A 15,615-nucleotide genomic window follows, 5' to 3' on the forward strand; every position below is an offset into this window, starting at 1 on the left:
AGTTTAGGCTTTTAATGAAATAAGTTGACTACGTTGACTTACAAAAAAAAAAAAACTAAAATCAAATCAAAATCAAATCAAAAACTGAGAAAAATGACAAAGGAAAATAACAAAAATGACTAAAAAAGTTCATTCATTTAGTTCAAAACATAAAAAAAATGCACACTATAATAATGTCTATCTATCCATGGTAATGTCCATACAAATGGACTTTAAAACCTTCTATATGCAAATGTTATTTGTCCCTTTTTTAATGAAGTAAGAAAGTATTCACACTTACAGGCTCTCTGTTGTTAGCGAATTTGCTGTCGTCCTCATGATACGGGCTCCAGTTTAACCCACCAGGCTGCCGGCAGTCCCCTACACGACCCGTCAGACCAGCGTGGGTTAAATGATGCAGCTGTGCACCTGTGAACAGAACAGACATGCATGTAACATACAGTATACTTTATATTGCGTAATTTGTCTTTATCCATGCATCCAATCGCTCTTTTCTTTCTCTGTTTTAATTAAACATTAAACTCATACCTGTAGTGCCACCTACAGGCCGTGGCCTGGCGGAGGAGGGCAGATCGTCTGTGAGTGTGAGTCCACCTCGACCAGTGTAAAGCGACTCCGGCTGTAGCTGTTCAACAGGAAGGGCTTCTCCTGAAGGGATGTAGCCGGGCCCCAATCCCTGTCTGTGGAGATAGGAAGACTTCAGACCCCAGCTATTAACTAATCACACTGCACTAACAAAAAGTGACTTGATCTTTCCCATTTAGCAGCGATTGAAATGTGATTTGCTCACAGTTCCAGAATATCACACAAACCTTCAAGATCTTCATGACCTCAATAAAACTCTAGTGGTTGACCGATATATCGCCATGGCTGATATTTGCCTTTTTTTTTTAACTATCGGAATAATTCAAGCATAGGAAGTGGACTTTTATTTTGACAGTGCTGTGCTGAGAACTATGTAAAAGTAGTGCTATCCAGTATTATTTTTTTTTTTTTACATTTCACATTTTTACAGAACAACCGTCCAACCAATGCCAGCAAATAAGTAACTAGCAAATAAATAACAAAGATTTAAAAAATATATATATATATATTGATAAATGCCAATATATAGTTCTTTTTTTTTAAATACCGGTACACACAGAAACATACAATATCCATACATGCATATATACAGATACACATTGCAAACCTCTACATACACATACATTAAAAGTAAAATACTTAACATAAAATGCCAATACCAATGATTACTCAATTATCGAAAAAAGTGAGTTATTGCACACCCAGTATTTACTTGAGAAAATATGATTGCCAGTGCACACAGACATAACCATTTCTATATAGTATACAGAATCAAGAACTTTACATTTATTTTACAGATTTATTTTTTATCAAGCTTAAATAATGTTTTTGCATAATGATATATTTTCCAATTATTTCCAATTTAGTAATAAATATATAAAATAAATATCTTTTTTTATTTTTTTATTGTCGTGCATGTGTTATTTACTATCTTTAAATTAAATAGTGTGATATCATATAGCCTATCATCTTAATATCGGCCACCATGCTCTGAGATTTAAAAAAATCCATATCCCTAATATACTCACCTATGTAGTAAACCTTGCACACTGGAAAGAGGCAGACCTAATTCAGCATATCTCTGAAAGAAATACACACAAACACGCAGTCGTTGAGCTTATAACAGGTTGATGATTCTTGGCACATCCATTGCACTTAATGATTTCATGCATAAAAGGTTTAATTTAATACATTGCTAAGTCTGAAACACACTAGTAGCTGTATATTCCACCACAACTGGAGTTTCTGTCTATCAGCCCAAATAAACCCTGTGACCCAGAAAACAGAAAAGCTTTTAATAGTTGAGCTGGGAATGCCATTTTAAGGACAGTGCACCATTCCCTGTTCAATCTTGACTCTTAAATCAAGTCAGTTCATATTTTGCCTCAGTTGGCCTTTGCAATCCCCTCTTTCCCTTTCACGCGAAGGCCTCAATCTAACAGAAATACTTCATTCAAGACACAGTGTTGACAGATGAGGCTTCCGTTCTGGGTTGTTTATTCCTGATCTGTGGAAAACCCCAAGTCGGTGTTCCTCTGATGTGATTCCAGAGCATCAAATTTGCTTTAAATTGCTCTAGTACGGTTTATCACACATCAAAACATATTCATAATGAAATCAAGAGATTAACTTATTGAAGCAAATCACTGTAACCAGAAATCCTTCAGTCATTGCACCTCTGGTCTTATGAAGCAGACACAACAGTTTGAAATGTGTCACAATAAAGAAGAAAAAAACGATTTATACATGCTTAAAAGTAAATGTGGGCAGTCAAATGTTGATGTTCTCATGGTTGTTTTGCATTTATAAAATGTCCTTTTTTTACATGCTCATTTCCTGTATTTTTAGATTATTTTTTAGATTACCTTTCCCACCCTCCTATGCTCACTTCAAGTTGATCTTTAAACATACTAAAAATGTAATATGACAATAATTAAATGTAATTAAATTAAGCAAAGTCACTATTCATAAATCTACATTATAATATTGTTATGCACAAGTAAACAATTTCATTTGACTAATGTATTAATTATTTTAGTGTTTTATTTTTAATCTAGAAACAAATGCAAATTCAAGTCCTGGTTCAATAAAACGAAGACAAAACTTCGCCACACTTGTGTGTCTCTGTTCTGGATGGAAGTCAATGGAGCGTTAAGTGTAGCGTGACCGCAGCTTTAGACAAGGGGAAATCATATAAGTATTGGATGGTACAAAGGAAACAGTAACACATCAGCTTTCATCATCATCACATGAATGTGGATCATCTAGGGGTTTCTCTTTGAACAGGATGTGTTCAAAAAAGACTAGAAAATCCCACTTCCAAGCGCTAAGAAAAGTAATAGCACCTCTCCTCAACAAACCGCACAATTTGAGGTATCACTCATGATTTCATAGCATTGATTTAGCATTGATTTAGCATTTAGCATTGATTTAGCATTGATTTCATGATTTATGAGCCGAACTATTAGCGTTAACAGTTTGTTCAAATATCTAAACCCAAGTATGAACAAACATAATAAATAAGCACACGTTATCTCAGATTCTGAGACTTTTAAGTGGTGCAGAAGAGTAAGGCTGCAATAGTGAGAGTTTTTCCTCAATCAGTCGGTCAGAGACGTTACGGTTTTACTACAAATCAAGAGCTGATCTGTGATCTGCTGGTTCCAGGTTCGTGTAGGGTTGAAAACCGAGAGGCTGTTCCAAGGTCAGTTTGACCTGACATCTAAAGTCAAGGGCATATTTACGGTTGACAGACGGGGGTGTCCTTAACGGATTAGTGCACAGATCTAATCCTCCTCAACTAGTGACTTACAGACTGATGCAACACAGAGATGTTTGATAAATAAAGCCTTCTGACTCATGTTTGTTTATAGAGATAAAATTAAGGTCAAAAGTGATAAAAAATAAATAAATAAAAACTATATATACACATTTAAAAACATTTTTATTTTATTTTATTTTTTATAAAGATTTTCCAGGCCAGAAAGTAATCGTTTTTAAAATTTTGGTCAAGTTTTCATAAGGTTTTCCATAACTGTAGGAACCATGTTCACCATTAAACCAAATATACATTTTTAGGACATGGCATGTTCTTTAAAAAAATAAAAAATAAAATATTGATACATGCTACAAATGCTATTCAATACTAATTCACTATGGATTTGTTCTTACCCCTGTGTAAGGATTCAAAGGCAGGTATCCTGGGCCCCAGGGCCGAGGACCACGGGATGGCGGGCTCAAGGGAGGCGGGGGTCCGGGGTTGAGACCGACCCCAGGCAGAGTGATGCCAGCTGTGCTGCCCTGAGACGAAGGAGACACGAGGGCGAAGGCATCGTCCAGTAGAGAGTGCATTTGCTGCCGGGCCTCCTCTATAGACGGCTGAGGGGGCAGGTAGGGGGGTGGAGGAGGAGGGTGACCAGGAGGAGGAGAAATGGGACCACGGAACACGTCATCCGTCGGGGACGGGCTTTGATGCTCGGGCCCCTGGTCTGGGTCCGACTGCAAAATAAAAGCAAATGAAAGATGATTAACATTCAACACTGCAACTAAATATAAATATTGAATTTATTTGATGAAAAATGCAGTAAAGTAATGCAGTAAAACAATTTATTAATGTTGAAAACAGTTGTGCTGCTTAACTTCATTGGAAACATTGATACATTTTTTAGGATTTTTTGATGAACAAAAAGTTCAAAAGCAACAGCATTTCTTTGAAATAGAAATATAGACATTGTAAATGTATTTACAGTCACTCAGGGCTGTCACTCTGTCATTAATTTTAACCAAACAACAAAAGACAAAGAAATCACTTTAACAAATAACATTGCATAGTCTTATCTGGATACATGAAATATAATTATTTGTTAGACTTGAAAAACAAAGTTTATTTAATTTCTATCTTTGCTCTATCTGTATTTATCCATGTTTGTAATTTCTTTATTAATTTTTATGCGGATGCACTCAAACCAACCCCTGTCATTCTAGAATGATAAATTCTTTCCAAATAGAGCTATTCAAATCATCTCTTGAAACAGAAAAATGCAGAAAAATATATATCACAAAGTCAGTTTTTCCAATATCGTGCAGCCCTACTGTAACTTTTATACTGGATCTTGTGAAGTTGTAAATATAAACAAAGTATACATTTAAATATTTTCAATAGTACCATCTACTTTATAAGGAAACTTAAGTAAACCTCAAGTATGATTATATTACTCAAAAACTTCACTATTATTATATTAATCCTAAAACTATTTTTTTTTTCAGAAGCAGTAGGAAATTAGCATCTGCTAATTCACAACATGGAGCTGATTAGAGATGTTTTGAATAACAAATATGAGGAAAACAGGAAATAAACCGTATGGAGTTGATTACACAGTTGCATGCAGAAGTACAGTGTAGAGAGCGAGAGAAAAAGTACAGATCTCATCATGAGACTGACCACATATGCTATGTTATTGACTCCAGGGTATTTCCTGTATGTCCCATCGCTGTCAGTCGTTATGAGTCTATCTCGGTCAGCATCTGTCAGATCACCGTTCATCTGCTGTTTCCTTCTCTGTTTAGGAGAACGCTTCCCTCGGTTGCTGCAAAACATACACAAACGCACACACACTCTTGAGTGAGCATTTGGCCTTAAAATATTCAAGTTATGTGGAAAGTGATTTTCTTGTTGTAGTGCAATGGAAAAAGTGCACAAAAATTCAGATTTGGTGAGAACAGGTCTTAAATTTTGTGTTCAGGATTAGTCTCATTGTCAGTTGCAGATCTTTTTACCCTTTCTTGGGCTCGGTGTACAGAGAAGGCATGGGAATATCTGGATCGAGTATCTTGTCAATCTGCATCTGGGCCTTCAGGTAAATTCGGTCCTGCTCTTTGGGGTCGCCAAGACCGTCAATGAGATCATCCATAGCAGGGAAGTCGTAATGGCCTTTCCTTTTGGCCCTCAGGCGGATCTTATTGCGATGGTGCTCGATCTCAGACTTGTGCCGTAAAGCAACCTGGATCTGGAGAAGAAGGAACAGTCAATGACCTTTGAGTCGATGAGAAGCACATATTGATTATTGGTAATGAGGCGTTTGGACGCTGTGAATCAAATTCATAACCGTAGAGACCTTGACGTTTGAAATGGGCCCCTAAGGAAAAGCCTTGTGAAATAAATGTGAATTAGATGTATGGCAGGTGAAGGATACCTCTTTATTCAGCTTGGTGTTCTCTGCAGCTCTGTCATTGGCGGTTGGGCTGGGCAGGGGCAGCGCTGGCATCGGCTGCATGGCGATGAGCTGGATTTTATTATGGAGGCGTTTAGGGCCGTCTATTGGACGGGACAATCGGTCCACATGCTCAAAAATGGAAGCTGAAGATAATGGCTCATCCATGCCATTGGTTGGGGGTGGACCTAGAAGGACAAATATAAGAGGGTGTCAAAACTTCACAGGTGCAAAGTAGAATGAATATAATATAACAACACTGATAATAATAATAAGAAATGGTTATTGTAAATGAGTACCAAATCAGCATATTAGAATGATTTCTGAAGGATCATGTGACACTGAAGACTGGAGTAATAATACTGAAAATACAGCTTTACCATCACAGAAATAAATTACATTTTAAAACAAATTAAACGGTTATTTTAAATAGCAATGTAGTGTTTTACTGCATTTTTAACCAGATAAACACGTTTAATGAGAATAAGAGACTTATTTCAAAAACACTAAAGAAATCAAACCCAAACTTTTGATTAATAGTAAGTATCAGTTATTAAAAACGTGTAAACTGGGTGCCAAGTCATACATCACAGTGATGTATGATTCTGTTTCTACGGTTTTTAGATATCATTTGTTAAGATGCTGTGTATAATGCCCCAAACCTAATTGTAAATCATAAAAAAGTATTAATTTAATGGCATCTACAATAAATGCTGCTTTTATATTAAAAAAGTAAAATATTTATTCTGAAATATTTGGCTTAAAAAGTGTTAATGATACTTTTCCTTAAAATAAATGGCATTTATTCATCATCAATACATCATCAATGATTAAATTTCTTAATATAATGCAATGAAATTCATACACGTCACGGTCGCTGACATGTCCGTATACTTTTGGAGGCCACTGTCTATTATACACACACATATATTTAACAAATCATAAATATATCGCGTTGCACACTATCAAAACAAAGCTAGCCTCATATGGGCCGACAACTGACAAAGAAAGCAAGGGGTTCGTCTGAATCTCCTCTCTTGAGTATCGTTTCACACCAGATGGGGGCAGTGTCTTCCTGACTCTAATAAGACTGTGTGAAAGTGAAAAAAAAAATGTGAAAGACCTCAAGGCTGGAGGATGATCCTGGATGGGGGTTAATTTCACAAAAACTATGAACATTAATTAGAAGATCTAACACAACTGTACATAACAGCACCCCTCTTACCAACTCTATTCTTCCCTGTGAGCCAGTAACAGATGAATGAATGGATGGAGGGAGCATAAAAGAACAAGAGAAAAGTTAAATGATGGCAGAAGTAATGGAGATTGTTTAATTGAGATGAAATATAGCATGAGTTGTATGTAAAAACATGTCTGAGTGGAATGCTTGATAAGACAGTATTTTATCTTGGAAAATATCACTGGAACACAATGATGAGAAGAGGAGGATGAAAGGGATTTTCAAAAGGGAAGGGCGTTAAAAAGGGAATGGCAATCAGACAGAGAAAGAGAGAATGTGAGGTGCTAAGACTGAATTCCATGTCATTTCTTGGCTAGTCAGACTGTAGCCTATTTAGTCTGGTAAAGCAGAAATGAGTGCTGAGAGAGGGTTATCGCCACAGGCACTGTTTGACAAGAGAGGAACACACAGAGAGAGAGGGAGAGAGAGAAAGAGAACAAGAAAGTGAAAGAAAAAAAATCCAAGCAGCGAAGAGTAAAGATGAGGGTTAGTCATTCTTCACAAAGGAGGCAGGATGAATGAGTCTGGGCTGACTAGAGAGGAAATCAAGAGGAAGAGCCACAAATCTTCAGTTGAAAGACCCAGCAGGTTTTATTACTTTCCCCTCTCTGTAAATCTTACGTCACATGTTCTTCTTCCACTGGCCATTATGGAGGCCTAGGACTGCCATTTAATAAAACAAAGGAATATTTTGCCTTTGCTAGCAGCCAACATGCATCAAAGGGGCGCGTTTAATATTTAGTAAAAAGTTAATTGGTTGCCCATATTTACATGTAAACTGTCCAATTACATGTGAAATTAATAAAACAGATTAAGAAGTTTTTTCTATTCAATTTAAAAAAGTAACATTTAAAAAGGATTTTCTGAACTGCCATGTTATTTTAGTAATTTGTATATACTATTTTATTTATTAATATTTTGAATTAGCTTTTATTTTGTATATTCAGTTTAAACATTTTTTTTAAATAGTTGATAAGTTGATAATAACAACACTGCTTTATGGTTACATTTAACTATATTTTTTTAATATCAATTTAATTTCTTCTCAAAAATCTTAAGGAGATATTTAAGAAGATTTTTAAATCTTAAGTCTATCCATTTAAAGATATATATATATATATATATATATATATATATATATATATATATATATATATATATATATATATATATATATATATATATATATATATATATATATATATATATATTAACTACCGGTAATTCAATCAGTGAAAAATTAACCTAGCACACCTCTTGATAGGTGCGTAGAACAAAGGGAACAATCAAAAGGAAAACAAACCATCACAATATAAACCATTAAACGCATCATGTAAATTATTTTATATTTAAAGTATATTGTAAAATAATATTTATATTAAAAGTAAATTTTTGTTTTGTTTTTTACTTAACTTCATGATATCAGGCATATTATGATACATGTCAGGATTTAATACTCGTCATATCACAATATTAATCATAATTTGAATGAGAAAAAGAACTGCAATACATGATGTATGATATATGTGACCCAGGACCACAAAACCAGTCACATGGGTCAATTTTCTGAAATTGAGATTTATACATCATCTGACAGCTGGATAAATAAGCGTTCCATTGATGTATGGTTTTGTTAGGATAGGACAATATTTGGCTGAGATACAACTATTTGAAAATCTGGAATCTGAGGGTGCAAAAAAAAAAAAAAAAATCGAAACATTGAGAAAATTGCCTTTAAAGTTGTCAGTTTATGTTCGTGATTGAGCTGGATCATGGATCATGATCTTTACCTAATATCCTAATGATTTTTGGCATAAAAGAAAAATCGTTAATTTTGACCCATACAATGTGTTGGCTTTTGCCACAAATTTACCCGTGCTACTTGTGACTGGTTTTGTGATCCAGGCTCACATATGATTGTATTGCCAGTTAAAATATACACAAACGTACCGTTTAATCCATTAACAGCTGCTTTACGTGGTTGCTTTGGATCGGTGGGCAGACCAGCAGGTCTCGTGCCGTCCTCAGGTGATCCTCTCTCGCTGGGTGGATCACTGTCTATGGAGTCTCCCTCTGATGGAGAAATCCTAAGCAAAAGATACAAGAAAAACCTTTGAATTCTAAACCATGGTATGAAAACATGCCATACAATTTATGCCACAAAAGTGTGTTTTGAAGACATTTTAAAAACAACGTGCGAATACAATGAAAGCTACAATTAAATGAATTACAAATCCAGCCATGTATCCCACTTTTAAATGTACACATGAGCCTTGGATCTAACTCATCACAACATCTCCTCAGAACCATGACATCCTCATCTTGACAGACAACAATATTTATCCCTCATCCAGTTTTGATGAGGCATGTGTCTCCAGGGAAGAAGCAAGAGGATGATGACCTAATCCTGTCATGCTTTCAAAGAGCACTTTGAGATCTAATGTGACCAGCCAAAAGTTCATGACTTAGTCATTGAATCTATTACCTATTCCCTACCCTTTTAGTCAAGAACTATTTGACCTACTGACCGTCTTAATTATTAGGAATGTATTTGTCTCTGACTAGTCATTTGAACTTGGACCGTTTAGAATATGTGCTTTATTAATTGTATTGATCTATATTTAAGTATAGTTCAAAAATATGGGTTATTCCATTTTAGCCAACACACAGTAAAGAATATATCAGAATTACATTACTTCGGTTTACTTGTAACATGGTTTCAGACACTTTTAATGTTTGCAAGACATGAGATCTGTGGTAATTTCACCCCTAAGACCCTGCTATTGATTCGAGTGTGAGATGTAATCCTTTTAAAAAGCTTTCTATTGATCAGCAGTCGACTCACTCTTAGCTAGATTACTGCATTTAAATAAATTAACAAGTTATTTTAGCATGAGGTTCATGCAGCAAAATGCAGCCACTGGACTATAATTATATTCACAGATTGTGTGACGTGTTTGTGTATGATTTGACAATAGGGAACAACCTATACACTACTGGTCAAAATCAGGCCGACTCCCAGAATTTTTTACATTTTAAATATATATTTTAATTTAAAAATTAACGGGAGGTCGGGAAGTGCTCCTAACCTACTCGGCTCGGCTTGTAATTCCTCTCACACAATGCGAGCCGCGACCATACGAGCATCAACGATTTCCAATGCGACTTCTCCAGAGAGAGAGAGAGAGAGAGAAAAAGAAGAAGAAAAATAAAAAATAAAAATCACCTATGAGCTTGTACGCCTCGCTTTAGTTTTGTGTTGTTATTGTTTAGTTATGTTATTGTTCATGTTAGTTTACAGACCATTACCAAATGTTAACAGATGCAAATGATGAGATTAACCAACATTAACTAAAATTAACAAATGCTGTAGAAGTATTGTTCATTGTTTGTTCATGTTAACAAATGAAACCTTAAATGTAAAGGGTTACCGAATTTATTTAAGTTTATGAAACAATTGTTCATTGTTTTGTTTTTTTAACGTTAGTTCATAGTGGATTGACTAATGTTAACTTATAAACTCTTTTTTTTAAATGCATTGGTAAATTAATCTAAATTAACATTAAGATCAATAAATGCTGTAGATGTATTGTTAATTTTAACTAATGTAGTTAACTTATGTTAATAAATGGAATCTTATTGCAAAATGTTAGCAAAAACTGAATTACGTGTAACATGTTTGATCCTGAATATCAAAGAAACATTTCCTAGTAGACGACTTACTGGCCCCTGCGCCGCTGGCCGTTACGGGAAGCTTTGGTTGAGGCTTTGGACTTCGGTGTGGGCACATCTGCATTCTCAGCTGGGCTTTGCTCCTTAGTGGATACAGGAAGTGGCAACGGCTCCTGGATGACCATGAGATCATCCTTACTGTGCTGGCCCATGTGCAGCTTGGCAAAGTCAAAACCCTTCACGCTGGGTGCCTGCAGCTAAAGACCACCACCCCAGAGAGAGGAAAATGTTAATTTTGAGAATCAGAATTATTTGTAGAGTACAGAAAATAGAGGTATTGCAAAGAGCAGTGAGGGACGACACGCTGCTCACAAACAAAAGACAGATTCAGGCCAGGCTTTTCGGTCTAGGCGTCATAAGAGACGTCAACGTTGGCATGTACACACTCAGGGCATATAGAGAGAATGTGAATTTCCATAATCCTCAGATTGTCAGTATCATAGGAATAAATTGAGCAAGAGGACAGTAATTGACTCTGTAAGAGACAGAAAAGCGTGAGCTTTCAGAATGGATGAACTTGATTAGAGGTCAGCAGACTGACTGCGGGCCAGACCAGCTAGACGAGCTGTAATGGCCTGTCTGTCTGCTGCGCTGTTGAAAGATTAAATCAACTGAACAAACACAACAGCAAAGAAAGCAAATTCACACTGCTTTTCTTGTGGCTGCTAGTCTTTGAAAGAGCCAGTGACGTTTCAAAGATATTTAAAAGAAAGATGTAGTTTTTTTTTAAAGAGAAACATCCCCCAAAATGAAAAATTCTGTCATTGTTTATGCACTTTAAAGTGATAGTTCACCCAAAAATAAAAATTACATCATAATTTATTCACCCTCAAATTGTTATAAATCTGTATGAGTTTCTTTCATCCGTTTAACACAAAAGAAGATATTTTGAAGAATGTTAGCCAAACAGTTGACGGTAGCCATTGACTGCCATAGCATGTTTGGCAGTCAATGGCTTCCGTCAAACTGTTTGGTTATCAACGTTCAAAAGATCTTCTTTTGCATTCAACACAAGAAAGAAACTCATACAGGTTTTTGAACAACCTGAGTAAATGACAGAATTTTCATTTTTGGGTGAACTAAGTTGTTTAAAACCTGTACAACTTTCTATTTTGTAGAAAACAAAAAGGTGAAGGTTATTCATATGGACCACTTTTATGATATATTTGGATCCATTTACTTTTATTGTATGGAAAAAAAAGCCTGGACATTGTGACAGAAAGAATATTGACACTAAGAGCGAGTCAATGATGACAGGTTTTAATTTTTTTGAGCGAACTGTTTCTTTAAAGCTGATGAATCACTGTTGTTTGTTTTATGACTTTCCAGATCAAACAAACTGTGCAAGGGGTCACGGCGGGTCAAATTAAATTCTCTGTTTGATATATTGCCAGAAAACACAGAGATTTATGAAAAATGCATAAGCTGAGCTTTGAGTCGTGCAGTGAGCATTGCTGCACAATAGAGACGGACTGAAATATGCTCATCTTTTGGGAGTACGTCTATTTCTCCGTTTCCTATCACATTCCCTTTCAAATGCAAATGAGGCTGTTTAGACAAATTCTGTTTGTGATAAAGCTCTTATCTCGTATTTGTTGGCCTGTACTGCTGCTGTAACCAAATCTAGGCCACAATACAGTCGAAGCTGCACAGGCTTGGTCCAAAAGGCCGGAAATCGACATTATTATTGACACATTCAAATACATACATCTGTTGTTGAGATTGCACGTTTTTTTCTCTCCAATTGCTGGTTATCAGTGCCATAAAGGGAGATTATCAGCAATTGGAAAAACTAGGACTGCTGCATTCTAGGAAATACATCTCTACATCACAACACTACTTTCGGACACGGTACAGTTCTGATACCTCCGGCCTCCTCATTCTATACAGCAATGGTTTCTTTACAGCTTTCTTGGGTTCTTCTTTGGCCATTTCTTTCTCCTCCTCTTCTTCTTCCTCCTCCTCCTCTTCCTCAATACTCTCTTTTTTCTTTAAGCTTCTGGCAGGTATTACAGGTTTCTAATTTGGATAAGGGTGATAATAAGAAGTTGCTTCTGTTTCCATCAAGTCAAATTCCAACAGGTAACCAACATGTTGGACTGTTCCATCTACTACATTCTCACAAACACTATTTTTGATGGTACTAACAAACATGGCTAGGGATGGGAATCATAAGGAATCTAACGATTCAGCAAACAATTGATAATTAACTACACTACAGTTCAAAAGTATAGGGTCAGTAATAGTTTTTAAAAAAAAAGAAGAAATTAATACTTTTATTCAGGAAGAATGCATTAAATTGGTCAGTAAAGACATTGATACTGTTATAAACATTTCTATGTCAAGAAAAAAAATTGTATAGTTCAAAAAAAGTATTCCACAAAATAGTAAGCAGTACAACCGTTTTCAACATAAAAAATGTTTCTTGAGCACTAAATCAGCATATTAGACTGATTTCTGGAGAAATGGCTGCAATAAATTTAGTTTTGCCATAAAAGGAATACAATTACGGTTTAAAACATTACATTTTAATAACATATCACAAAATATATTAAAAAAATTACAGTATTAGTGGACTAAATAATTGCAGCCTCAAAAATCTTACTGACCCCAAACTTCTGAACGGTAATATTTTCTATAGCATCTAATATTTGTACCACATAACATAGTAAAGAATCTTGGTGACTTGTGATTCCATAAGAGAATCAGATGCTAAATGAGAACCTCTCCAACTGATTCAGAGAGGGAGTGAACCGCTTAAGACAGATTCATTTATCTTTGACTCATTTGTGAGTTGTTGTTCTGCTTCATTCATGCGAGTTGATTAATTTAAGAGAACCAGATGAAGAGCCAAAGAGTCATTTGTTTGCAAATCTGACTACATACTCAAGTCAACAGAGTCCACAGAGAACTACAAAATGGTCCAAACACAGATGACATTGACACAGTCACACTGGTGCCTCCGACTGCTGGGGGGTTGGGGGGTTGGGGGGGGGGCAAAGAGGAAGAGGAATTTTGTGCTCTCTGTGCGAGGACTAACTTGAGGAATATTCTACAGTCTACTATGACGACTCATCTACCAGCCTCTACCTTCTCCTCTCTCTTTTCTTCCTCCTCGTCATCTTCTTCCTCCTCCTCCTCTTCACCTTCCTCTTCCTCCTCATCTTCTTCCTCATCACTACTATCTAAAAACTCTTTGCTCTTGACAGGAGTCATTGACCTCTGGATTACTGGTATTGATTTCTGTAATGAGGAGGTGGACTGCACAAGCATGGGAGAGGAAGAGTGTTAAGATATGAATGGATGTGTGTAAGATGAACAAGAGATAGAGAAGCTCTAAATGGGCTCCAATGTATTTGCAGGAGCAGAAGTGTGGATTTTCTAAAAATTTGATGTTAAATGTTAAAAACGTATTAGACCATGAAGAAATGTATTAGAATCTAGATTAAACTTATAAAATGATGTTAAAGTATTCATACTCATCATTTCATTATACCCAATATCTAAATCTTATTATAAAGTATCACCAAAATATTTTAACATGCAAAAAAAAAAAATCTGCACATAAAAAATAAAAATAAAAAACTGGCAACTTAAAAGTATACTAACCTTAGAATGACAATTCTGTCATCATTTACAAACCTGCATTAATTACTTTCTTATGCAAAACACAGATTCTTTGAAGAATGTTTGGATGCAAACCACAAAAAAATATATATTTTGTTCCACAGTCATAAAGGTTTTAAACGACTTGATGGTAAGCAAATGATGACAGAATTAAAAAAAATTGGGTAAACTGTCCCTTTTTTGTCAAATCCATGAAGTATCGATTTAAGTAAAAGCATGAAGAATAAAGTGAAAAGCAAAAGCATGAAGCAATTTAACAATATAAACTGATTAAACCAGAGAACACCATTGAAGGATTAAGAAGAGTTATTGGTGAGATTGTAAATGAAAGTGGGGATAGTTCATGAGGGTAGTGAGTATGCTAGTAAGGGCACACATGGAGTGTTTAATGACTATGTGCTCCTCGGATGAGTGTAGTTAAATCAAGGAGTTGAGACTGAGAGGATCAGCAGGCGCTGTTCTGGATAAGAACATCACTGCTGAGCATTAACCCCACAGCCAGCTGAGCGTTAGACTTCATTACTGCGGTGACTCTGCGAGTGTGTGTGCTTGTGCATGACAAGTCTGGATATCGTAGCAAGATTTAGAATGACTAGTGATGTCTGAATTAATTTGACTGCAAGGACAGGGCACTCAAAAACAGCATGGGATGTGAAGCAATAGCCAAAGACAAAGTAATGTGTGTGATCATAACGGTGGTGCTTTAAAGATGATTCAATGAAATTAACTTAAAGGGTCTAATTTATATAAATACACTGATCAGAATATCACACTTTTTTTTAAACAATCTAGTCGAGGGATGGACAGATGGTCGGCTAGTCATCGAAAAAGTATATAATAAAATTTGGAAAAACTTGTCTCTTATCAAAACACATTTCAAGACAGTTTTGGTGGACCCTACATACATACACAGGGATTCCTTAAGACTGATTAGTCATTCAGACAACACACTCATTAGTCAATTTTGAAAATATGTTTAGGTCATGCCTAGACAACCCATACAAAACCCTGGAAAAATTAGATAGAGGTAAACATTAGAAAGAAAAGATAAACATTTATTTCACTACAGAAAATGACGCAGCGACTTCTGGGAACACTTGACTTATGACTCAACGAACGACTGAATCGGATCATTGAAATGAACTGTCTAAACGAACTTCCCAATGCCAAGATGAACTGTTAGCATACATGGGTAGAGTAGCAGATAGCCAACATAAAACA

The 15,615-nt window shown here is 35.7% G+C and overlaps 1 protein-coding gene across 4 annotated transcripts in view; it reads right to left on the minus strand.

Moving 5' to 3' along the window:
• The window catches only part of LOC307003011 (UPF0606 protein KIAA1549), a 54,566-nt gene that overhangs the window by 4,754 nt on the left and 34,197 nt on the right, over positions 1 to 15,615 (minus strand). For 2 of the 4 annotated variants that reach the window (XM_079621050.1, XM_079621051.1), the window contains exons 12-21: positions 13,858 to 14,028; positions 10,759 to 10,964; positions 8,986 to 9,122; positions 5,778 to 5,983; positions 5,362 to 5,591; positions 5,027 to 5,171; positions 3,757 to 4,083; positions 1,614 to 1,666; positions 529 to 680; positions 281 to 408 (exon numbers count right to left, since the gene is read on the minus strand). In XM_079621050.1, the coding sequence (XP_079477176.1) occupies positions 281 to 408; positions 529 to 680; positions 1,614 to 1,666; positions 3,757 to 4,083; positions 5,027 to 5,171; positions 5,362 to 5,591; positions 5,778 to 5,983; positions 8,986 to 9,122; positions 10,759 to 10,964; positions 13,858 to 14,028 (1,755 nt within the window). The remainder of the gene's footprint in view (positions 1 to 280; positions 409 to 528; positions 681 to 1,613; positions 1,667 to 3,756; positions 4,084 to 5,026; positions 5,172 to 5,361; positions 5,592 to 5,777; positions 5,984 to 8,985; positions 9,123 to 10,758; positions 10,965 to 13,857; positions 14,029 to 15,615) is intronic. The other 2 variants (XR_013798606.1, XM_079621052.1) reach the window with 1 other exon arrangement.

Source organism: Phoxinus phoxinus (genome assembly GCF_949152265.1).
Source record: "Phoxinus phoxinus genome assembly, chromosome: 8".
NCBI lineage: Eukaryota > Metazoa > Chordata > Actinopteri > Cypriniformes > Leuciscidae > Phoxinus > Phoxinus phoxinus.